General features: G+C 36.8%; 3 protein-coding genes across 8 annotated transcripts; 2 read left to right on the top strand and 1 right to left on the bottom strand.

The window, feature by feature from the left end:
• The first annotated feature begins 642 nt into the window (after positions 1–642).
• On the top strand, positions 643–4,892 carry LOC109005252 (alpha carbonic anhydrase 4-like). Of its 2 annotated transcripts, none has more exons than XM_018984080.2 (7): positions 643–945; positions 2,699–2,925; positions 3,496–3,602; positions 3,754–3,856; positions 4,166–4,324; positions 4,418–4,471; positions 4,701–4,892. In XM_018984080.2, the coding sequence occupies exons 1-7, from the start codon at positions 855–857 to the stop codon at positions 4,782–4,784; spliced, it is 825 nt and encodes a 274-aa protein (XP_018839625.2). In that variant the 5' UTR covers positions 643–854; the 3' UTR covers positions 4,785–4,892. The 2 variants fall into 2 exon arrangements, with proteins under 2 accessions (XP_018839625.2, XP_018839626.2); XM_018984081.2 differs by having other exon boundaries at positions 646–945; positions 2,708–2,925.
• A 247-nt stretch (positions 4,893–5,139) lies between these two features.
• LOC109005251 (calcium-binding protein CBP-like) lies at positions 5,140–8,000 on the bottom strand. Its single transcript, XM_018984079.2, has 5 exons — positions 7,388–8,000; positions 6,414–6,460; positions 6,145–6,320; positions 6,012–6,030; positions 5,140–5,542 (listed from the first exon to the last, which is right to left on the bottom strand). The coding sequence occupies exons 1-5, from the start codon at positions 7,908–7,910 to the stop codon at positions 5,438–5,440; spliced, it is 870 nt and encodes a 289-aa protein (XP_018839624.2). The 5' UTR covers positions 7,911–8,000; the 3' UTR covers positions 5,140–5,437.
• A 3,727-nt stretch (positions 8,001–11,727) lies between these two features.
• Positions 11,728–25,321, top strand: LOC109005253 (chromatin-remodeling ATPase INO80-like). 5 transcript variants are annotated; one of them, XM_018984083.2, is made up of 24 exons: positions 12,009–12,068; positions 12,320–12,407; positions 12,664–13,054; positions 13,149–13,581; positions 13,747–13,947; positions 14,125–14,235; positions 14,796–15,205; positions 15,351–15,459; positions 15,622–15,702; positions 15,773–15,945; positions 16,623–16,748; positions 17,168–17,329; positions 17,433–17,490; positions 17,871–18,101; positions 18,413–18,559; positions 19,973–20,533; positions 20,645–20,905; positions 20,998–21,105; positions 21,488–21,582; positions 21,745–21,901; positions 22,158–22,355; positions 22,652–22,807; positions 24,639–24,947; positions 25,029–25,321. In XM_018984083.2, the coding sequence occupies exons 1-23, from the start codon at positions 12,009–12,011 to the stop codon at positions 24,936–24,938; spliced, it is 4,617 nt and encodes a 1,538-aa protein (XP_018839628.2). In that variant the 3' UTR covers positions 24,939–24,947; positions 25,029–25,321. The 5 variants fall into 5 exon arrangements, with proteins under 5 accessions (XP_018839627.2, XP_018839629.2, XP_018839630.2 ...); XM_018984082.2 differs by having other exon boundaries at positions 11,728–12,068; positions 24,639–25,321; XM_018984084.2 differs by having other exon boundaries at positions 11,728–12,081; positions 24,639–25,321.
• The last annotated feature ends 187 nt before the right edge of the window (positions 25,322–25,508 follow it).

Below are 25,508 nucleotides of genomic sequence, written 5' to 3'. Positions count from 1 at the left end.
AAAAAAAAATAATATAATAGTGGAGCTCTAAATATATTATTTTGGTTTATAATGTCATGTTTGGTATGGAGACATTCTAGAATGTATCCAGTCATAAATGTAAACTTATTTAATAAATAAATGATAATAATTTTTCTTAAAAAAATTGAAGGTGAAATACTTCATCTACAAAAAAGGTTATATAAAAGTAAATATATAAATTGATTTAGGATGATATTTTTATTATAAAATAAATCTAATATACTATAGAAATTTACATCAATTTGTGAGTTTATTTTATTAGACTTCCCAAATTAAAATTGGAGCTATTCCCTGGATTTTTCGTGGGAAAATGAAAGTTCTCTACCATGAACGGTAAAAAAAAATTAACATTTGCGTTGAAAACCTGTGATTCACCAGCCGCAAATATTTAAAGAAGTGTTATAATCGTAAAAAAAAAAATCAAATTGATATGATAAATTATATCTATTTTATAATAAATATAATTTTACAATATAATATCATCCATTAAACCATATTTATTTATAAATTTACTTTATCAAACGTTTAAATTTCCGAATTATTATCCAATATCCGGTATGAGTAAAGTCGCAGGCCCTGCTCGTAACCGTTACATGATGGCCGTGGGCGTGAGCACGCACCTCCTGATAAGCGTGGGTGGGCAAATCTCAGTAGTAAAATCAACGTAAGTAGCAGCGTTAAACCCAGACGGCCACCTTTCAGCTTTCTTATATATATTAGAGTTAAGGGAAACGAGGATTACAACCAGAGCGAAGCAGCTATCCAGTACTAGTACTGGGAAGTAAGATTTAGCAGCAAGCACCGTGATCTTCTTCATCCATACCCACCCCATCATGACCACCATCTTTCTATTTCTGATCGCTTTTCTCATTCTGATCTCATCATCTCTCCCTCACCTCTCCAAGGCGCTCGTCTCTGAAGTGGGTACGTACGTTCTCAGTTCTCTCTCTCTCTCTCTCTCTCTCTCTCTCTCTCTGTTCCTGGTATCTTCTTGCTTTAGTTCGTCTTAAAGGTCGCTAATGGGGTTTTGGTGGTTTTCTCTTTCTGTTTTTCAATTATAGCGCAAACGTCACATAACATCATGAACAAACAAAATTACACTATTTTTTGTCCCGATGTTATTTTCTTTTATCGGTAGAAATGTCATTCTTCTATTGGTAATGGGAATATGACTAACACATTATAAAAACATCGCATGCCAGATCTCTCTCTCTGTCACTCTGATGATCTCTCTGTGTTTTTTAAGCATGCTGTTTAGATTTCATCTTGAGCATAAAATTTTTGCTCAAGTCGTCGAATCGTACTGAGAAATAAATGGATTTATTGAAATCCAATATTCCAGAGATCAAAGTTTCGTAAAACATATTTCTTACCAATTAATTAAATTATAACCTTGATCGTCCTCTTTATGAAATCATTTTGCAGCTTTCACTGTGCTTGATCAAGACCGATCGATAACCAGCTGTTATTTATGTGATTATGACAAACTCAAACTTTAAAGAGCAGCAGCTAGTAAATCCATATCTTGCCAATGATCACGCTGAAACTAATCAAGTCATGTTTTCATTGCTAAACAACTAGGCTATCCAACGTGACCGGAAGCCTGGATTAATGAAGTTTAATTATTGCAATAAAATTCTTTTTTAAAGAAATAATCATTTATAATTAAAATGAATTTATTTTTGTCATAAATAATTTTTTTACATTTTTTTCTTACTCCAAAATCCTTGATAAGTTGATATATATATATATATATATAAATTTATATATTTATCAAAATTTTGGAGGGGCCAGACCCCCTTGACCCGGGCCCACTAAAATATGTCATGATGGTGACAGCTGTTTAATTTCTTAATTTTTAGGATCTAAGTATGACAGTGATTCATGATGATCAACTGCTAATCAAAACACTCATTTATATATATATATATATATCAGATGCAAAATTATTCTCCAAAAATAAAGTCTTTGATTTGTTTACACGATAAGTAATTAGCAGTACTACTATAGCGTCACTTTTATTAAATGCTGAAACAGTTATTTCAGACTTTTTTCTGTTATATCCTTGAGGGCAAAGAAAGTATTAGCTTCTTTCCTTTTGATGTCGTATAAGGTTACGTGGCCGAAACAAAAAAAGGTTTCGGCAATTACTTTTGAAAAGGGAGACAAGATTTGTTGCGTCTATTTTTTTAAACTTTGTCATTTTTTAGGATCGCTTGGTCATCAGCTAGCTTTGCTTTACGTTTGATAAAATAAAAATAAAAAAAAAACAAAGAAAAGAAAAAAAGATGCTCTCTCTTGACTTTTTACTTCATTTTCTTTGCAAGAATTTTGTCTTCATAACGCTTTCTTTGTACTCGGGAACACGTAAAAGGATTAATGTCACGTACTTATCATGTCATTGTGTCTCACTGAGTAACTATGTAAAAGGAATGGAAAGAGTAGATGCACTTCTAGGACTCGGTTAGATACATAAATCATTTTATTTCATCTCATCTCGTATCATTTCATCTCATCTTTATAATTTTTTTAAATTTTTATATAAAATATAATAAACAATTTAATTTTTTTAAATCTTAAAACAATAATAATATTAAGAAAATAATTTTCATGTTATACATTTTATCCCAATCTGATTATGCACTTTCTATCATTTATTTATTTATTTATTTTTGAGGCGGGACAGATGATGAAATTCCATTTACTTACGTCGAGGGAACTGGTAAAGGGCCAAAGAAATGGGGCGAAATTGATCCACATTGGAAAGCTTGTGGTAATGGAAAAATGCAGTCTCCTATTGATCTTCTAGACAGAAGGGTGCAGGTTTTTCCTTCTCTGGGAAAAATAAAAAGGGATTACAAACCAGCTCCTGCTGTTGTGAAGAACAGGGGACACGACATTACAGTAAGCTGCCTAAGCCATGCTTTGCATGTCATCATTTTCCATGGTCATATTTACATATCAATTCAGTTAATGTTTGCAATTTCAATTGCATGAATGCATGTGTGGCATGGCTGCCAACCAGGATTCACACCGAGTTATAGAAGAAGAATGCTATGCATCGGTTACTATTCACTTTCACACACCACACCTGCAACTTTTTCATAGGGTGTGAGGTCGTGAATAATGACTGATGAGAATAATTTTTCGATTATAAAAACAAGCATTGCTAGGCTTATAATTCTTCTAAACTAGGACTCCTTAACCTTAATATATCTAGAAGTGGTATGCATGGGCATCTTTCAGCTGTTCAATTTATTCAAAATACATGTTTTGTCAGGTGATATGTTTTTCATAGGGTGTGGGGTTGTGAATAGTCACTGATGAGAATAATTTTTCAATTATAAAAACAAGCATCGCTAGGCCTATATATGATTCTTCTAAACTAGGACTCCTTAACCTTAATATATCTAGAAGTGGCATGCATGTGCATCTTTCAGCTGTTCAATTTATTCAAAATACATGTTTTGTCAGGTGATATGGAGAGGGGATGCAGGAGACATTAAGATAAATGGTACTGACTACAAGCTGCTACAGTGTCACTGGCATTCCCCCTCTGAGCACACATTCAATGGATCGAGGTCTTTTGTTTGCCTTTTATTCTCTCTATTTTTCCTTTTGTCTGAACCATGCTATTAAATTTATGTATCTTGCACTCAACACATTTTTTTTTTTTTACATGCAAAAGTGCAATGGCTGATGACAAATATTCACTGCAAATTCCGTTTTCAGGTATGACTTAGAGCTGCATGTAGTTCATTTAAGCACCGGTGGAGAGATAGCTGTTATTGGAATTGTTTATAAATATGGCCGCCATGATCCCTTCCTCACAGAGGTATCTAGGCTGTCTTCTCTTTCATTTGCTTGGACACATGCATCCATGATTGGCAAAATGCATCAAATAAACAAAATTTGGCCAACCTGGTCACTTGGATGGTTTTTGAAAGTAAAAAAGATATAAAATGACTTTTGATATAAATGACTTGAATTTTTAATGTCATACCCTTCATCTTTACTCTTGACAGTAAAAAGATATAAAATGATTAGAAGAAGACATATGTTGTATGAATGAATCATGTCTAGTTTGAGAATATGTAGGTATATTTCCCAGCTTGTTTTCTCATCTCACACTACTTTTTGACAGCTGCTTCACCACATAAAATCAGTTGGGAATGAAGAGAGAAATTTGGGGACTGTCAATCCGGGAGTAATTAAGTTTGGGAGTAGAAAGTATTACAGATACATTGGATCTCTTACAGTTCCTCCATGCACTGAGGGTGTCATTTGGACAATAGTCAAGAAGGTCCTTTGCCAAACACAGCTCAATTAGCAATTGCAGCGTTAGCTCTGTAACCCTTAATTTGTCTTTTAATAAAACATGACTTCTCTTTTATAGGTGAGGACAGTTTCAAGGGAGCAAGTGGCAGCTTTAAGGGAAGCTGTTCACGATGTAAGTTTGTTCTAAGTAAATATATAACTAGTGCATGCCTATCTGTCCACCCTCCTCACCCACTTCTATCTATCTCCTTAAGGTGATTTTCAATAGAGTATCCTAGTTTTGATCAAACAAGTCTTTTTGGCAGTGGAGCCTCTAGGTTCATTTCAGGATCGAAGCAAATCCCTATAAACTTACTTTCTGCGGTGTTTCAAAGTTGACTGTTGGTTTGTTCTGGTTTCAGGGATTTGAAGCAAATGCCAGGCCGACTCAACAATCAGCTGGAATAGCGGTTCGGTTTTACAATCCAAGCGGAGGTTCTACTTAATTAGCTTTCCACTACTGAGAAGAGAATTAAATATGCTGTAGAGCCACATAACTGCACGCGTTATCTCCTTTACATAAATAAATAATGCATCTTACAACATGAGCTAAAGCAACTGCCCTTGTTGATATTCACATGAAAGCGGATTTGCATGTCTTGATCGAAACAATTTGCTTTTCACACTTGCAAGTAAAGACTGAACAACGAAAAGCGATATTAGAACCTATGTTTTAAAGTTGGTTTAAAGAATTTTGATGGAAGCAAGCAAAGACTTTTTTAGCAGGTCTGTTCTTCCGATCGACTTCCATTCATATATCGGTACTATAAATCGGCATGGCATTTGTGTGGGAAGACACAATTAAGACATACAAATCGACAAGACAATATCATTATCCAAAGACTGACAGCATGGCTCATTGTCAAATATATCCTCACAGGAAAGAGAGATGGATTGATAATTCTATCAGCAAATTTACCCATAAACACTCTCTACACAAGACACTCTCTACACAAGACACTCTCTACACAAGACCCGTACAATCGAACAGAAGCACATAGAGATATTAGTAAAGCTAGAAATAAAACAAATATCTATTGCGCTAAAACACACCAATCGAGATCACATCAAACCAACCCAAAGACCATCATCAACCTGGCTATGCGATAAGGAAGGGGAGAACAGTCATCATGAAGGTCTCATAAGTGAAAGTTGCTGAACCGGAGTATGCCTTATCCTTCTCCTTGAATTTCTCAGTTAGTCCCTGCAAGTCGAATTGTCTTGGTCAAAATGTTATGAGAACAGTTCAGTCTACAAGTGCTGGAAAACTCAGATTCAAAGATTTCACACAATTCATTCAAGTATGCAAGTTAGATCGCAGAATTATCGAAATGAAAAGAAAATGCTCTTCTTATTTTGGTAGTGGAATCATGTATGGGAAGAAAGGTGGCTAGTATTCGGAAATTCATAATAACTCAAGAGTACTACTGTAAGCAGTGCAGAATGTATTCAAGTCAATAAAATTCAGGAAAAGCTACCTCAAATCATTTGAAAGCTTAAACGGAAGTCAGAAAGGGAAAAATAAATCCTCTTTTGCTAGTGTTAAAATCAAGTAAAATGGCAGAAATGCCTTGATCGAGCCAGTGTAATTAGTGCATTGGGCATGCATGCCAGAGTAGAGGCAATATTTCAATCAAGATGATAATAATGTCAATCACAAGATATGAGATCACCTTAACTGTAAGACAGCACCTGCATTCCAGAAAAAAAGGTGAAGCCATTAATAAACAGAAAGTACATTGCAACTAAAACAGTATCTGATCTTGAACCAACCAATAAAATAGTGAAGCAAAAAACAAAACATACTCGATGAAATTATCATATTCAATGGCCTTGCTTTTGCCTCCAGTTTTATCAAACTTAGAAACAAGCAGATCCAAAACCACCGGCGAGACAGCAAATCCCAGACTCAGAAGTGCCTCTCGTAACTCGGACGAGTCAATTTTGCCACTCCTGTCCCTATCAAATCTCTCAAAAATGTCCTGAGAAGTTGAATATGGTAGATGATTATACAAATTTAGATTTTAGACGGAAAAAATGTATTCTATAACTGATAATAATAAATCTCTACTTACTCTCCAACTCTGGAGGCTGTAGAATACTGCAGTGAATTCCTTAGGTCCTGCAGTATATTAGGCGGAAAAAACTCAAGTTAATAAACCTTGTTAGGTGGAGAACCACTAGATTCAAAAGGCGGAAAAAACTCAAGTTAATAAACCTTGTTAGGTGGAGAACCACTAGATTCAAAGGACGCTAGTCCAGTCTAGAGTAGTAAGTAGGGAACGTGAAACCGGCTGGGCTTCCTCACAATAAGTGGTGTGATGATGCCAGAAAGTTGCAAATAGATTTTTTTAATATTAAATTATGCATTTGTTTAATTTTATTCTAGGAAAATGCTTCCTGGTCGCCGATTGCTTTTTTTTTTTACTTAATTGTTAAGTAATTATTTAAAAAAAATATTTAATGAATTTAAATATATATTTAAAAAAAAAAAAGACAAAATTGTTTTTGCCTATTCGGTGGTTGTTTCCATCCGTCTATCCCAAAAGAATGGCCAATCTAGTCATGTCAAATTTTAAAACTGTAATAATAAAATGAAACGTGAAACACTTTATCTATCTATCTAGAAAGGCTTATCTATCATCAATATTTCCCACGTGGAATGTGGAACCACATGATCACATGTACCCAATAAACCGTGGCCAGATTCAAAATCTTACAAGCATTACGCGTTACAGATTAAGGGCTTTATGGACATTTCAACGCCTTCCTCTGCACCGGTCAAACATCGAGCGGCCACACCAGCCAACTAGAAGTCGTTCCCGTGAATCGGAGGACCTCCAACCCGGCGCATTTTCTAACGGTGAGCCGGAATTTCCTTCTCTCAGCGCAATCCAGAATACAGGCAGATCTCAGTACCACGCGGAATTCACTACACCAGGAGAGTGAAACCAGAGCTCTCCATCCCTCCCTTGTAATTGCTAAATTTACCCTAATATTCATACAATAGGGGAGAGAGAGAGAGAGAGAGAGAGAGAGAGTATCTAACCGATTCTTCTGGTGTTGGAATTGGTGAAGAGGTACATAAGAAGATGGACGGTTCTCAAGCTGAAGCTCTGGTTGTAGGAAGAGAGCGCCTTCTGCAACTCCTTGTCGTCAATAAGCCCGCTGCCGTCCTGGTCCGCTATCTGGAAGCAAGCAACGACGTTCGGATCGGTGCCGGGTGGAAAGGCCGATGGCACCAGCGACGCGAAAGGGCTGGAGTAGTTAGGCCCCGATGGGGGGTACGCGGCCCCGGCGGAGGAAGAATATTGTTCCTTAGGGGGCTTGTGGTCGTAAGGCGGGGCCGATGGCGCGGCGCCGTAAGGATGGGCAGATGGCGCGGCGCCGTAAGGCTGGGCCACGGGGGCGTAGGGAGACTGACCTTGCGGCTGTGGTGGCGGTGGCGCGCCGTAGGGTGTGCCGTATCCCTGTGGTGGGGGCGCACCGTATGGGGAGGAGCCATAAGATTGGCTTCCAGGCGGCGGAGCGCCGTAGCCGTAGCCGGAAGTATTGTGAGGGTAGCCTGACATTTTTCTGCAGAAAGGGCAATGGGTGAAGCTTTGTTCTAAGTTCGTTTACCTGGCTGTTTTTTTTTTTTTTTTAATAGTTATATATATAAATAATAGGTGTGTCCGAAGCAGCGTTTAAGGAGTATTGATGTCCATAAGTTACGCACGTCACAAATTATTTTATTTTATTTTTTTTTTTTTTAAATAATTAAATTTTTTTACTCATTATTTATATATTATATATTTTATAAAAATAAAAATTTAAAAAAATTATAAAAATTATAACGTGCGGTATATAAGACCTGTGAATATAATTTTTCGAGTTTATAAGAACCGCACGCATAATAAGACTTGTTGGGCTTGACCCAACGCCATATGAACAGTACGCCTACAGACCTCCTCGCTCACGCGGAAGCACACGGATTCACACGGATTCTTGAGAGATGTTTTGAAATAATTTTCATATCATCTATTTTTTTAAAAATATTATTTAAATATAAGTATTTTTAAACTAATCATTGCAATATTTTTAAATTTTTAAATAAATAATAATTTAATTTTTTAAAATATTAAAAAATAATATTTAATTTTAGAATTTTTTTTATTTAATTTTTTCTCTCTTCCTTTCTAAAATTCAAAAAATATTTAACTCAAGAATTAATCTAGGGAGCAGCCACTATTTGAAAATAGCCATTTTGCACATCCTATGTGGCATCATCCAAACCGGACTGAGAGAGAGAGATGATGGATGAGAGGTGGAGAGCAAGAGAGATGTAGAGGGTGAGAGTCGTGAGACAGAGAGACCGAGAGAGAGGTGGAGGGCTTAGTTGGCTCGTAGGTGCTTGGGGAGGAGTTGCAGTGGTCAGGGGAGGTGCACGGTGGGGCTAGAACCGATGCATAGTGGCGATAGGGCCGTCAGTGGCCCCGAGCTCGTGTGAAACCCATTTTATGGGTAGTTTGCGTGTGTTCAACGGAGAGGGAGGTTTTTGGTGACTAGGTCTGCGAGATGTGGTCGTCGGTGTGAGGTGGTGGAGGTGAGGTGGCCTGGGTGGCCGCGTACGACGGCACAAGTGGAGAGAAATTGGTAAATCCATTTCTGTTGGGTTAACGCAGGGGATAGAGAGAGCTGTGCATGAGGGAGATCGGTGGTAGCTGGCTTGGTCGTCGGCGTGGGGGGGAGTCGCCAGTGGTGGCAGTGAGGCTGGACGGCGTCGGGCTGGGTTGAAGGGAGAATCGGGTGTGGGGGAGAATCGAGCCAGAGGAGAGAGAGAAAGTTAGAAAGTGAAGAATGCGAAAGGGACTGAAAAAAAAAATGTAAGGACCAGAAACAGTCACGTAGTGTGTGCACATCTATAGTAGCTACTCTGTAGCAATTTTCTTAACTCAAACTATATCACTAATATTCACAAACTAACTTATTACTATTCATAAAATTTTCATCTCATCTCATTCTCCAAACATCTTTAGATTGCAAGGAAAGAAAAGCTAGCAGGAGCGTCTGTGAAGTTAAACAAATGAAAAAGATAAAGACAAGAGAGGATTCTACAAAATTAAGTGATACAATATATTTTTCCTTACTTTCACTTCTCCCTAACTCCCGCCTTTGTTCCTCACCCGTTATTTTCCCAAAAAGAGAGATCGAGAGAGATTGTGTAGATATTAGTGAGGAGTGACGATAATGATGTCTATTGTCTTGCTAGAAATGAGAGAGTGGCGTCGTTGAGGGGTTGCGACAGCATAAGGCTCGAGTGTTTGGAAAAGAGAGCAAGAAAGGGAGGATGGGAGGGGGAAAATGGGGGAAAAATAAGAAGAATAAGACTAACGTGACATATTAGTACTATGCCCCGTCAGTTTGTAATATCCTTTTATGTCTGTAACATCTCTCCAAACAAATTTAACGTTTTATGATTACTCCTTGATGATCTGGTTCTTAGCAAATGTTTAACTACTAATTAATTTGTGTTGACTTTGTTTTTTACACCCCTCCCGTGAGTTCGGTCTATTTTCTCTCAATCTATTAATCAGCTACTCTCTCTACCTTACATACTAGTTGTTTTTGTCTTTAGACTCTATATGGCGCAAGCTCTATAATTTCTATTTCATTATATCCCAATCGCACCTTCTTTCTTTTTGTCTCTATCGATCTCTCATGCATTTCTATAATTCATGTCATTTCTATTTCATACATGATTTTTTTAATTCGTTTATAAATAAATGTAACATATTTAAAAATATTTTAAACATATAATTATCAAACAGTCAATAAATTTTTCATGCATGTTTCTATCTCTCATGCATTTCTATAATTCTTAATCCATTGACATGATGTTAAGAATGATTTTACTATAAATCAGTCACTATTCATCTACATATCTTATACTTGATAGTTTTTTTTTATAAGATGTGAAGTATAGAATAATAAATAGTGACTGGTGAAAAAAATTATTCTATTAAGAGAGTCTATTTACAGAGAAAATAAGATTTATTTTAGAAGTGTTTTGTTAGTAATTTTCCGACCATCCTCCTATATTTCCCATCAGTATATTGGTCCATTAGACGGTTTTGTATTGCCCAACGTTGTAACCGAATCTGGTTCGTATGGCCTTCAAGCCTTCAACGACAGATCACCGTTTCTAAATCCGACATTACGTTTGCCAAAAATGATATTTATTTATTTATCTCTTTGAAGACCCAAAAGAATAATAGATGTAAGCATTAAGTATTAACGGCATATTTGGGATTGTAACGGAAAATATAGTTTATAACTTAAGTAATAAGTTTATTATTAAAAAATTTATTGACTTTTTGATAATTATATGTTTAAAATACTTTTAAATATGTTACATTTGTTTAGAAATAAATTAAAAAAACCATGTATGAAATAAAAATGACATAAAAGATCATTTAAGTTTTTTAAAATTATGATTATATCTAAAAAAGTTTGAAAGTTGTAATTATCTAAAAGTTATATGGGTATTTTTATCTATTAATAGACTTTTTAAAATTAAAATTATATTCCATATTATTTAGAAAAGTACAAATGATAATTTTTCTTAAATGTATTTTTAAAAAGTATTTTAATATATAACACCCAAATAATCTAATATTTATATTAGAGCTTTTGGGGTTATTGAAACACTTTTTTAAAATCTTAATGCAACCCCAAATAAGTCCTAAATGATATCCTATTCAATAATCTAAAATAAAACGATAAAAAAAAAATATTGTTATCGTTGTAACATTATTTTAACAAAGAAAAATTATATTTTTAAGTTGGTGTGGATAATTTATCTAATAAAAAACTTATGCAGTATGATTTGATTTAAAAAAATATTTAAAAATAAAATTTTATAAATCTTATTTTACTATTTAAATGATGTAGATTATGTATTCTATACACCAAACTCGATAATAAAATATGAATAATTATAAACACAAATTGAACAAGCATCACATACTTTTTTTGAAAAAAAATTTACAATTAATATTTAATTTTTTTTTATATAATTTTCATATTTAATATTCTATAATTATCATTACTCATAATAGAATGTTGAAAATAATTCCTTAAAAAAAAATGAAAACAGGTTTGCCAGTGAAAAGCGGACGCAGACGCTAGGAAACCGATCCCGAAGCATTCACGGGCTCTCAATACCGTTGCGATCCTCTTGTAAAAAAAAAAAAAAAAAAAATACCGATGCGATGCAGAGAGGCCACCGAAGAAAAGAGACAGAGAGGAGAGAGGAGTCTCCTCGAAACCTTCCTCTCCGGTCTCGCTCTGGCCAACAAATATTGAAATTAATTTAAAAAGAGAAATAAATAAAAAGAATTTAGGAAACCACGAAGTAGCGCACGTTAACGAATGTCACCCACTTTGTGCACGTTAGCAACCAGCGATGCCACCTGCACCCTGTGTGTCTACGATCACTCTCTTCCTCACCTTATCCTACGCACCCCACATTCCTTTCCCTTTCCCTCTCCCGTGTCCTTTCAGGACTGCTCTAGGGTTAGGGCTTTATTATTCTTTTTATCTCTTAATCGACCAATTCTCAATGCTCTTCGGAGAGCTAGGGTTTCGTCCCCTACGGTCAGCTTTGGAGCCTATTCGGGCCAACGCACATGGACCACGGGAGGCAATCGAAGGACTCACTCTGCTACTCCAATCTCTTCAATCTTGAGGTTTTTCGTATAGGTTTTCGCTCTTCGCATATGAGTTCTCTTTGTTTTCTCAAGTTTACTACCTCTTATGTTCTTGTTTAACTTTCATATATTTATAGAGAACTTAAGTCCTTCTTTTAAAATTTTATTATTTTGATATTTTACCCTGTGTTTCATTGTTAGTTGGTTATTACTTTAGATTTTTTTTAATCGAGGAATTTATCTTTTTAATATATATATATATTTTATTTCCTTGTGGGGTTATATTGTAGTCTTTGATGAACTTTCAACTTCCTCAACAAGATGATGATTTTGATTATTATGGAAATAGTAGTCAGGACGAGAGCAGAGGTAGCCAAGGTAGGCTTTGGTTTTTATCCTTTGACTTGAAATCACAATGAAACATCTGGATTGAGTCTCGTAATTGGATGTTTATTTTTTTGTTTGAAGAACATTCTCTCTCCTACTACACAGACACAGACACAGACACAGACACACACACGGAGAGAGATAGAGAGAGAGAGAGAATTGGTTTCAAGTGGCTTGGGATAGTGAGATTTGAGCTTATGTATGTATGCATGAATGCATTGTGCTGTTTGGTTGGTTATACACACAGGCGGGACAATTATGAATCACGGTAATGGGCCTATGCGTGAAAGGGAATCAATAAAGAGAAGGAAGCAGTCTGGAAACAGTGACGACGAGGATGAGGAAAGTTATTATGGGACACGCGTTACAGAGGACAGGTATCGATCAATGCTCGGAGAACATGTTCAGAAGTACAAGAGGAGGAGGGTGAAGGATTCCTCAGCAAGTCCTGCACCAACCAGGATGGGAGTTCCACTTCCGACGAGTAATTTGGGCTCAAAAGCTAGGAAGCTGGGGAATGAGCACCGAGGAGGATTTAATGAAGTGGAAACCATATCAGACTGGCTCAATGATATTAATCGTCAAAAACAAGAGAACTATCATGAAACAGATTTTGCACCACTCAATGGCAGTGAAAGGTATGTCATCTCCTGTGGGTTTTTAAGGTGCTTTTTTTAAGCATATTCTAATTTTTATATTGGGTGATAATTATCATTTATTTACCTTTTGCAGAACAACATATGAACCGGCTTTTTTAGATATTGGGGATGGTATCACATATAAGATTCCTCCTACTTATGATAAGTCAGCAGCATCACTGAACTTGCCAAGCTTCTCAGATTTCCAGGTGGAGGATTTTTACTTAAAGGGTACATTGGATTTGGGGTCCTTAGCAGCAATGATGGCTAATAATAAAAGGCTTGGACCTAGGAGCTGGGCAGGAATGGGGGAGCCTCAGCTCCAGTATGAATCACTTCATGCGAGATTGAAGGCCTTGTCAGCTTCTAAATTGCCCCACAAGTTCAGTCTCAAAGTATCCGATATTGGGTTGCATTCCTTCATCCCAGAAGGGGCAGCTGGAAACATAAAGCGTTCTATTTTGTCAGAGGGTGGTGTTTTGCAGGTTTACTACGTGAAGGTTTTGGAGAAAGGAGACACATATGAGGTTCATATACTACTTTTTGGATTTTAAATGAAATATTTTGGAGTTTATTTTATTTTATTTTTTTTTGGGGAGGTGGTTGTTTAGTTGGCCTTCCATTTTCTATTTGTGTACGGTATGATATGGTATTTTTTTTTCCCATTCAGCTTTGGTTCTTTTGTTCTGCAGATCATTGAACGGGCTCTGCCCAAGAAGACAAAGCTAAAGAAAGACCCTTCTGTGATTGAGGAGGAAGAAAAGGAGAAGATTGGAAAAGTTTGGGTAAACATTGTAAGAAGAGACATACCGAAGCATCATAGGATTTTTACAGCTTTTCATCGAAAGCAACTAATTGATGCCAAGAGGTTCTCTGAGAACTGTCAAAGAGAGGCAAGTATTATGTTGCATTTTTATTGCATGCTTCATTTTCAATTAGTATGTGCCAGTCATGTGGGATGTGGTTTTCAGTTCTTCAAACTTAAGCAATGTTCGATTTCTTCTATCTCTCCTTTATTATTTTTGTAAGTTTATCCTGAAGCTAGTGTGTCAACTGTTTCTTTTTATCAGGTGAAAATGAAGGTGAGTCGATCCCTTAAACTGATGAGGGGTGCTGCCATTCGCACAAGAAAATTAGCTAGAGATATGCTGCTGTATTGGAAGCGAGTAGATAAAGAGATGGTTTGTTTCCTTTCTTCCTTTATGAAATTTATTCTCCATGAAGATACAAGCTGTTAGATAATTTTATCTGTGGTTTTAATGAGACTGAATGTAGCATTATCAGGCTTCCACATGCATGTATGCACACCCACTCTCTCTCTCTCTTCTTTCTACATTCTAATTTTCTCTTCTCTTTCATGTATATTTATGTTGAATGTTACAACTTTTATGCATGCATGAACCTGCAAGTACATGCTTGTTCATCCAATGGGCCCTAGTTTTTCATGAATATGTTTTTATGTATGTTCGAAGTTCTTCTGGAGACTGCTCCAGACTCCATAGGAACTTCGAACACTATTTTTCAGCACTTTATTTCTATGGGCCATTGCTTTAGATTTTAATGGCCTGAATTTTCATGACTTTTTAGTTTCCCTTACTTCGACCTAGATAGGTCTTATCTCTTGTATACCATCTTGTGTACTTGGGCTTTGCCTATCTTTATTAATAAATTATTGATTACTTATATATAAAAAAAAAAAAATAGTTTTGCATAAATACTTATTCACTATCCTTGTGTACAGGCAGAAGTAAGGAAAAGAGAGGAGAGAGAAGCTGCTGAAGCTTTGAGGCGTGAACAGGAGCTTCGGGAAGCAAAGAGACAACAACAACGGCTCAATTTTCTTATTCAACAAACAGAACTTTACAGTCATTTTATGCAAAAAAAGTCAAATTCACAGCCCTCTGAAGCTTTGCCTGTGGGAGGTGAAAAATTAAACGACCAAGAATTGGTCTTGAGCTCTTCAGATGCGGAGCCTGATGAGGAAGAAGACCCTGAGGAGGCTGAATTGAAGAAGGAGGCTTTTAGAGCTGCTCAAGATGCAGTCTCTAAGCAGAAAAAGTTAACAAGTACCTTTGATAGTGAATGCTCGAGGCTGCGACAAGCTGCTGAATCTGAGGTCGCAGGAGCTAGTAACATTGATCTACATAATCCGTAAGTTCTTCATTTCTTTCCTCTCCCCCCTTCTTATTAAACACTTAGGGACAAACCTTTCTTGTCAAATAAGAAAATTCTTATTAAACACTAAGGGTCAAACCTTTCTTGTCAAATAACAGAATTTCTGTAATTATATTTACAGTTCCACCATGCCTGTAACATCGACAGTTCAGACACCCCGGATGTTTAAAGGCTTCCTTAGAGAATATCAGCTAAAAGGTCTTCAGTGGCTGGTTAATTGTTACGAGCAGGTTGTGAGACAAGACAATCCCTATATTAAAAATTTAGTATCTTTCTCTTTACTCTTTTCTAGATTGTTTATGTATGTGGTCCCTTGTCCCTTGGAAAAATTGCACATCAAGACTGTCACATTGTAAACAAGAGTGCATTTCTTTTTGCCCCTTTTCTTTCAGGGATTAAATGGTATACTTGCTGATGAGATGGGACTCGGAAAGACCATTCAGGCCATGGCGTTTTTGGCTCATTTAGCTGAGGTAAGTATTCAGCTTTGTGTTTGATAGTTTTAGGTTCTCTCTAATAACTTTTGTTGCTTGTGTCGCTCAGGAGAAAAATATATGGGGGCCTTTTTTGGTTGTTGCACCTGCTTCTGTGTTGAACAACTGGAATGATGAAGTTAGTCGTTTCTGCCCTGACATGAAAACTCTTCCATATTGGGGTGGGCTTCAAGATCGAACCATTCTTAGGAAAAGGATCAAACCTAAGGATCTGTACCGCAGGTAGCTATCTTTTCTACTGCTTGTTCTTTTACTTTGGCTAGAAAAGAAGACAATGATGTACTGTTTTTGGAATTTTGGATGCATTGTAGTTCTATCAAATCCATATTTGGGTGGGGAAACTTCTTAAAAATGATATTGGAGACATACACTGGAATATCTGTTTCTGACACTGATAAGCTTGCAATGAATTTTGGAGCAACCTGGGTGTTGATACCTGAAACAGTGGCCACATGTTTATGAGCCACTATGCTTGATGTATTTGAAAAGGAAAAAATTGTGATTTGTGAAACTTCCTTTTAAAATATTTGCCTTTGAATTGTTTCTGTATGATTGTGGACAACTGATGAAGAAAAATAATATTTTTTAGCACATTGTTCAACTAAAAGATATGCTTACTTTGAATATACTTTTTTTGATCAGTAGCTTACTTTGAATGTATGTCATGCCATCTCCAAAAGTAGCATTCTTGCAATAGAGGCACACGGATAATATGTCTTTGAAGTGTATTCAAACTCTTCAGTCTTGAGTTAGTTTGTAATGCACCTTATGTGAAGAGTTGAGCAGTTAAAAACATATTTTGCCCTTCTTTAATTTTTAAAATCATTGATTAATCTGAGCAATTGGTCAGTGAGGAGGCCTATCTTGTATTTTAAATGTGAGCATCTTTTTCTTGCCAGGGAAGCAGGATTTCACATTCTCATCACCAGCTACCAGCTGCTAGTGTCTGATGAGAAGTATTTTCGGCGAGTGAAATGGCAATACATGGTGTTAGATGAAGCCCAGGCAATTAAAAGTTCGAACAGGTTAGCTTAATCTTTCTAGTCTTAGTGGCTTTAGTATATGAGATAGGTATATTACATAATCTGTTATCTTTTTTAGAATTACATAGTAAACTGTCAAGGTGTAGCCTATTGGTTAAAGGGCGAGCTTGGCATGAGTTGTAGAATCATATATTCTGGGCTTGATACACAGTCTTGATGGGTGGGGTCGTGTATTTGGGGTTTATTCCCCAAAGGTGGGACTAAAGGGCCCTCCTTTGTGTGGTTCCATGTCACCAAAAAAGTATCGCATGGTATTCAGTGTATAGGCACCTCAATCTTTCCCAGTCTTTTTTAACCATCTATCTTGTGAATAGTTTGCATTTCTAATCCTTTGTATTCTCATCATTATTGATTGGATACTTACTAAAAAAAAAGTATTGATTGGATATCTGATTTGGCAGTATAAGATGGAAGACACTTCTCAGTTTCAATTGTCGGAACCGCTTGCTGCTAACGGGCACCCCCATCCAGAATAATATGGCGGAGTTGTGGGCCCTTTTACATTTCATTATGCCCACCTTATTTGACAGTCATGAACAGTTCAATGAGTGGTTTTCAAAAGGGTGAGTCTTTTTGTTCAGGTTAGCTTGTCGTTTCTGTAAATTTAGCCTGCAGACTACAGACTTGAAATGTTCTCTCCTACTGATTTTTGCTGCATTTTATCAGAATCGAGAGCCATGCTGAGCATGGGGGAACTTTGAATGAGCACCAGCTTAACAGATTGGTGAGTTTGCCTTTTTAGTAATTTTATTGCTAGACTAATCAATAAAATTTTCAATCTTCCTGCTGCCATAAACTGTTCTTAACGTGTGTATTTTATTTAAAGTAACTACAATAATTGTCAGCTGCTTTTTCTATTGTGAACTCTGCTGTCTTCACTTTTGACCTTTTTAATATGGAAAATAACTGTTTTTTATCGGTAAATAATAATTTTGTTGATAATAGAAAGTACGCGTAGTCAAGTACACATGTACGAGGAAGTCATGAATATTCATGCCATTGAAGTCTATTACAATCGACCAATGAAATAAAGTCTTAAAGTCTTAAACATTTTTTAACATTCGTAATAGATTTTTCTGACTAATGTTTTGGTCGCCGTTACAGCATTCAATTCTGAAGCCATTTATGCTGCGAAGAGTTAAAACAGATGTGGTTTCTGAGTTGACCAGTAAAACCGAGGTTACAGTACATTGCAAATTGAGTTCTCGGCAGCAAGCTTTTTATCAAGCTATTAAGAACAAGATATCTCTTGCTGAGTTGTTTGATGGCAATCGCGGGCATCTTAATGAGAAGAAAATTCTAAATTTGATGAATATTGTCATTCAGCTGAGAAAGGTATTTCATCATTTCTATTGGGGCTTTCTTTTGTTCCACATCTTCATTTTAAAAGTATAAATTTGATGTATGTGAAGAATTGTGGATCTTAGTTTCCGGGATTTTCTTAATCTCTTTCCTTTTCTACTTAGGTGTACCTGATGTATGCTCTATATACTTCGATGTCGCCTTTCTTTCTTTTTGATTGTGGACCAAAATTTTGTTACTTACAAAAAAAGGAACGTGGATCTTTGTGAATTTTGTGTCTGCAATATGAAATGTTTCTGTTTTACATGTCATCCATAACATGTGAGTAGTTTGTGTAATGGTAGGTGTGTAATCATCCAGAGTTGTTTGAGAGGAATGAGGGAAGCACATACCTCCACTTTGGGAAGATCCCAAATTCTCTTTTGCCCCCTCCCTTTGGGGAGTTGGAGGACATACATTATGCAGGAGCTCACAATCCTATAACATACAAGGTACATTTATCTTCCTGCCCCTTAATTAAAAACTTCTTTATATTTCTATTGCTGAAACTATAAGCTCACTTTCATGCTTAAGGCCTCTCTTCCTAAATACTTAATTGTTTGGCATTTCCCGTAGTTCACTTTACTTGCATTCTTGATGTTTCCATTTTAACCACATTTCTACCATCTCTCTCTCTCTCTCTGTCGCTCCCTCTCTCTCAATTTCAATCAGCCTTTTTCTTTATGAATTGTAGAAGTGCAAAAACTAGTTTTTGGACTATACATGCCTTGTGTTTGCAATACCACTAGAGTGCAGTTTAATGCCATAAAGAACAATAATAGCACACTGCGGAGGTATTTGTCTTGCCAAGTCTAACTTAAATCTTGATTTTTAAATGAGTTAATGGGCCAGAGTCTTTGTACCTTTAGGGTTCCATCGCCATGGCCGGAGCTCACAGCCTCTCCATCTCTCCCTCTCTCTCTAAAACTTTTATTTTTCTTTTGGTCTCCCTCTGTCTGTTCCTCGTGGTTGAAGCGAGGAATCCAGTGTCGTATTGAATCCGTGAAATGTGTGTTTGGCGAAGTAGACTGGGAGACAGTTTTGCCGTCTGCTTGTCTCATTGATGAAGCTGATTCGTCAATGGCAGAGGATTCTCATCCTCTCTCTACTCTCTGACTCTTCGCTCCCATTGTTTTCTTCTCCCAAAAGCTTAAAAATCTCTCTCATATAGGTATTCTATGTTTTTATCTACAATGCATTGAGTATTTGTTTGGCTAAAACGAGCGTTTAGAGAACCAACAAAAAAATATGACAGCTAAGGTGTGCTACGGATCAGCCATGAACATTGGCTGATCCGTAGAAGTACTCAATTCAAATATTCAATTCTTTCTAGCTTATTTTAGTTTTTAACCTGGCAACTTTTTGTAGACGAAATGCCAAAGGTTTCCCTAGTTTTTTAGGATATCAAAGCATGTAATTTTAAGCTACATATACAAAGATTGCTTATAATTAAATCTACTCCAGACTTGCTTATTGTTTTGCGACAAGCCTGTTCTTAGCTATCACGTGCTTTTGAATAATGAGGCATACACATTGGGAATGTCTCTAAAAGAGCTCATCTTTCATGATGGGGCCAATAATAATGAGGTTTAGTAGCAAATGTTACATGGGTTGGTAAACCTAATTTTTTGATAATGCACAAAGCACATGGATTGTGTGTGCACTTGTATCTATGCTTCCAATGAATCTGTTTTTTTGTTCAGGGCTAGTTGTGAAGAAGATGGGAAGGAGATTAATGTGGGGAAAGTTTTGTGTTTGTGTGTCTGCTTGCACGTGTGCTTTGTCCCCTCATTTCTCTGCTTTGGTTTCCAGTAATTGATTGACTTTAACTTATTCTGTTTGCTAATTTTCCCTTTTCTTCTCAGATACCGAAACTAGTTCATCTAGAAAGTGCCCATAGTTCTGAAACTCTTTGCTTGGAAGTTGGGCGTGCTGTCTCCAGAGAATCTTATCAGAAACACTTTAATATGTTCTCCCCAGAAAATGTTTATCGATCCATATTCCTGCCGGAGGATAATTTAAATGGATTGTCTGTTAGAAGTGGAACTTTTGGTTTTACACGTTTGATGGACTTGTCGCCCTCGGAGGTTACATTTTTGGCTAGTGGTTCTTTTATGGAGCAACTTCTGTTTTCTGTAATGAGATGGGACCGAAAATTCCTGGATGGAATCATAGATTTACTTATGGAAAAAATGGATGATGACCCTGAATGCAGTTACCTTAAGAAGGGGGATATGAGAGCTGTGACGCGGATGTTATTGATGCCATCAAGATCTGAGACTAACTTACTTCGAAGTAAATATGCTACGGGGCCTGGAGATGCTCCATTTGAGGCCTTAGTTATCCCTCATCAGGACAGGCTTTTATATAATTCTAGGCTACTTCACTCAGCATACACATTTATCCCGCGAATTAGAGCTCCTCCAGTATGCCTGATTTATTCATTTATGTTCTTCTTTACTTACTATTTCCATTTCAAGAAATTTCAGTTAATATTGCAGAAGCCTCTTCATGTTCTATTTTTATGTTCTGTATAGATTGATGCCCACTGCTCAGACAGAAACTTTGCTTACAAAATGTCTGAAGAACTACATGATCCCTGGATAAAAAGGTTATTTACTGGGTTTGCACGGACGTCTGAATTTAATGGACCCAGAAAGCCTGATGGTCGTCCTCATAATTTAATTCAAGAGATTGATTCCGAATTACCAGTTTCACAACCTGCTCTTCAGTTGACATACAAGATTTTTGGGTCTTCTCCCCCGATACGAAGCTTTGACCCAGCAAAGTTACTCACTGTGAGTTATTTCTTTCCTATGTCCTTTTGTTCTTCAGTGGCCATATCGTTTTCTTTTCTGTTAACCTGAAGTTTTATTTAATGTCTAAATAGGACTCTGGGAAGCTTCAAACACTTGATTTACTGTTGAAACGTCTCCGTGCCGAAAATCATCGAGTTCTCTTGTTTGCCCAAATGACAAAGATGCTGAATATTCTGGAGGTATTCTTAGTTCTATTTTTTAATCTTCTTGTGCAGTTAACATGGTGCTGTCCCAAATTCAGCACAATCAGTAGTATTTCTGGTCAATCCTAACATCTTGAGTTATAAATTTTTGTCACAATCATGGTATTGGTGGGCCCTAATATAAATTGGTGTTGGTGATTTGGACAATTCTTTGCATGTGTTGTGATCCATATAGTTAGTTGTGACCCAAAGATCAGCTCATGATTCAATTATCACATGAGCTTGTAGGAGCCTGGATTTGGAAAGGTTCTTTGTTGAGAGAGATTTAAAGTTGAGTCAATGAATTGATTTTGCTAGCCAGTTGGTGCATTGAAATCTTACTCTGTTTTGGCATTCACGACCCTTTATGTACTTGCAGGACTACATGAACTATCGGAAATATAGATATCTTAGACTTGATGGATCCTCAACTATAACTGATCGACGAGACATGGTCAGAGACTTCCAGCATCGGTAGGAGTTCATATACATACAGGAAACTTTTTAATAGATTTCTGCAGTTGAAGGACACACACACACACACACACATATTTGCTTGTTCTCATATCTATGGTAAGCGTTTGAGTTGTACGAGTTGGTTACCATGATTTACTTGTTTTTTTTTGTTTGTTGTAGGAGTGATATTTTTGTCTTCTTGTTGAGTACAAGAGCTGGTGGACTGGGCATTAACTTGACAGCTGCTGACACTGTCATATTTTATGAAAGTGATTGGAATCCTACTTTGGATTTACAAGCAATGGATAGAGCTCACCGGCTGGGTCAGACAAAAGATGTTAGTTTCTTTCTTCCACTTTTGTTCAATTTTTTCGTTTTAGAATGCCACAGGCATTTGGATGGTTTGAGTCCCCAGTAATGCCATCTGTTTTCTTGGCTCTTTGGAGATTTCCTGTTTCCTTGCGTGCATCTCTCTCTCTCTCTCTCTCTCACACCTGCAGACACATTCCCACACTCATTAGAAAACATACATTTTTAAGTCTTGTTTCAGATTCTTCAATCTAAACTTACAGGTTAACATTTCCATGATGTAGGTTACTGTCTACCGACTTATTTGTAAAGAGACAGTTGAAGAGAAGATTCTTCAAAGAGCAAGTCAGAAAAATACAGTGCAGCAGCTTGTTATGATGGGTGGTCATGTTCAGGGTGATCTCTTGGCTCCTGAGGATGTTGTATCTCTACTTTTGGATGATGCCCAGTTGGAGCAGAAATTGAGAGAAATTCCGTTGCAGGTTGGGTCAGAATCTAGTTATCTGTCTGTCAATTGGGTCAGAATCTAGTTATCTGTCTGTCAATTGTTCCAACTCAGTACATTTTCTTAGAATTCCCACTCTCTTCCTTACACATTCTCCCCTCCTCTCCCTCTCCCAAAAGAAAGAAAGAAAGAGAAGAGTTCCCTCCTGTTTGGTTGTGCTCTCAGGAAACTGTTTCCTGGGAACAAGAAATAAACTCCGATTATAGTGGTTTCATTTTTACCATTCCGTAAATGGAATACCAAAATATTCTAATTATTATCTTTTTCTGACAGGTTAAGGATAGGCAAAAGAAAAAAAATTCGACAAAGGGTATACTGTTAGATGCAGAAGGTGATGCTTCTTTGGAAGATCTAACAAACGTTGAATCTCAGGGTACAGGATATGAGCCATCTCCTGATCCTGAGAGAGCAAAATCTAGTAACAAAAAGGTACCGAAATACTTCCAAAACTAGTTTTTCTGAAAATGGGATTGTAACTTTTTTTCACTTGTTTCGTGATAACAAACCTTATGGGAAGTAGTTTGAAAATAGTATAGATCCATAAATTTTGTTCTCCGAAGGATCCCTTTTAAGATATGGGGCCCTCATTACACCAGTCTTGTCAACATGTTTTTATTGTGGTTTAGATGTTTAACAAAGGCTTCCCCAAGCAACCTTGTCACTGCCCTTGCTCAATTCATCCCCCTTCCAAATGAATGGATGAGATCGATTGAGGTGAATAAATGAATAGATCTCATTCATTCACTTTTTAATAGAACACATTTGGTAATTTTATATGAGTTGAGGTAGTAATTGGTTTTTGTGCAAGAGACATGACAGCAGTGAGCGCTATTGAGCATCACTTGCCCTATTATCTGTCACTGTGTATCCTTCATAGTTTGATGTATTCATCCGAGGCAGATCTTAAGCCATCAATTTATCTTTCTTCAAGCTGTCCATGTTGGCGTTTACCCCAAATACAGTGAGCGATTCAGTTTAGCAGTTTCTATTTTGTTGATGTTTCAAAATATTCAAAGAATGAAAGAGATTATAGGCCTTTGACACTCCCAAATTTTCATTAAGTAAAATAAATAAAGAAATATTATTTCTTTTAAAACTGTGGAAAACTGTAGAATTACCAGTTTTTTTTGGGTTGGAATAAATCTGAAGGAGCGGAGGGGCTGGGGCTGATAAAAAGATAATTCTGAACCCACCTTCATAGAGTCGTGCTAGTTTTTTTTTCCCGTTCTAAGCAAGAATTAAACCTGACACCAACCTTAATAACTTCACCAGTATACCACCTAAGCCAAGGCCTCTGGATACTATTACTATTATTGCTACCATTCATTTTTGTCATCATCTTGGACTTTAACGAAGTGACCTTTTCTGGAGTGAGAACAGGAGAGCACGAGGGCATTTACTCCAGAAGTTCTAGAAATGGAGTGATATTAGTGGCCCCTATGTATCGTGTCTACGTCTTTTTTTAAGATTTTAGAAACATTCCTTATTTATATTTGTTACGAAATAAGTAATCAAAATTAGCAGAGATCTTTGTGTACTGAAGTGGTTTGGAAAAGCATGTGTTGTTTCCTTTCTTATGGTTTGACAACCAGAAGAAGTTACTGGGTTCGGTTCTCAACCCTGACAACATTCCTTAAAACCTTGCTGAAGTAATCGAAATGAGAAATAACCCAGTGGTGAGCGGTCTCATAGCTTCTCTGTTCCCCATTGATGATGGATGGAGATCTGCGGATCTGTCCACTCCTTAGGTAGTTGGATTATGAGCCTACGTTATAATATTAGGCTCGTTTATATAGTTAGATGAGATGAGATGCGATGGTTTTAGATGAGTTGAATAAAATATTGTTAGAATATTATTATTGTTTTGAGATTTGAAAAAGTTGAATTGTTTATTATATTTTATATGAAAATTTGGGAAAGTTGTAATGATGAGATGAGATGAGATGAGATGAGCTTTTTTTTTTATACATTTGGGAGAGGGGGGTTTCGAACTCCATACGTCTATTTTGGAGGTTGGAGGTTATGTCAATCAAGCCACAGGCCTTTGACGAGATGAGATGAGTTGAGAGTGTTTCTGTATCCAAATGGGACCTTAAATCTCAAGAGCAGCATTGCAATCTTCAGTTTTTCTAAGGAATATTCTTGATTCATTTGGCACCTTAGGCTTATCCTAGCACCAAAATATTTATGGCAAGCTTTTCTAAACTTGGACTCTCATTGATTTTCATTTTTGTTTACAATGATATATATATATCTGCAGAGAAAGGCTGCTTCAGACAAACAAGCACTGCCCAGGTCTATGAATTCTCAAAAGATGACTTTAGCAATGGACGACGAGTTGGATGATTCCCTTCAAAATCCTGATCTGCAGGCACAGAGACCCAAGAGGCCTAAGAGGCCAACAAAGAGCGTAAATGAAACTCTTGAACCATCATTTACTGGCACGCCCACGGGTGTTTCAGAGCAAACCCATTATCCATCCACGAGTGAGTTAGGTTCTGGTGTTTTCAGACCAGAAGCAGAGCAAGATATCTCGAAGCATGGAGACTCGTTTACATGATATTTGGAAGTAAGTAAAGAGAGACTTCATTAATTGATCAGGCTGTTGTTCTGTTCAATTAGTAATTACAAGGGTCAATTGGATAACCAGGGAAGCGGAATTCTTTTTCCTGGTCCATCCATGGGTGCTAGATAATAGAAGCAACTGGAAAGCGAGTGGAGCCGAATGATGGTTTGTATATATTGTGAGGAGTTAGTTCTACATTCCCTTGCTGCTGCGCGCACAAGCGGATGAGTATGTACAGATGCGTTCTCCTCTCTCCCTCATTATTTTGGCTGCACAAACTACATATTCTTGATTTTGCAAGTAAGCCTCAATTCAAAAATGTCGTAGGTTAGGAAAGTTATTTCAATGACAAAATCTCAGCCTCTCTTTTAAGTGTCTCTATCTCTATCTCTGTCTCTCTCACTGTCGTAGGTTTGGACAAAGTAATCGCTTCTCAAAATTCAGTTATATCTTCTAATCAATAATATATATATATATATATATATATGTGTGCGCGCGCGCGCGTGCAAATAGAATCCAACGGCTAAGCTTTTCCAAATGCCTTATGTATTATAATCTGGTTAA

Source organism: Juglans regia, chromosome 3, assembly GCF_001411555.2.
Source record: "Juglans regia cultivar Chandler chromosome 3, Walnut 2.0, whole genome shotgun sequence".
Lineage (NCBI taxonomy): Eukaryota > Viridiplantae > Streptophyta > Magnoliopsida > Fagales > Juglandaceae > Juglans > Juglans regia.
This window is presented reverse-complemented; position numbering and strand designations above follow the sequence as displayed.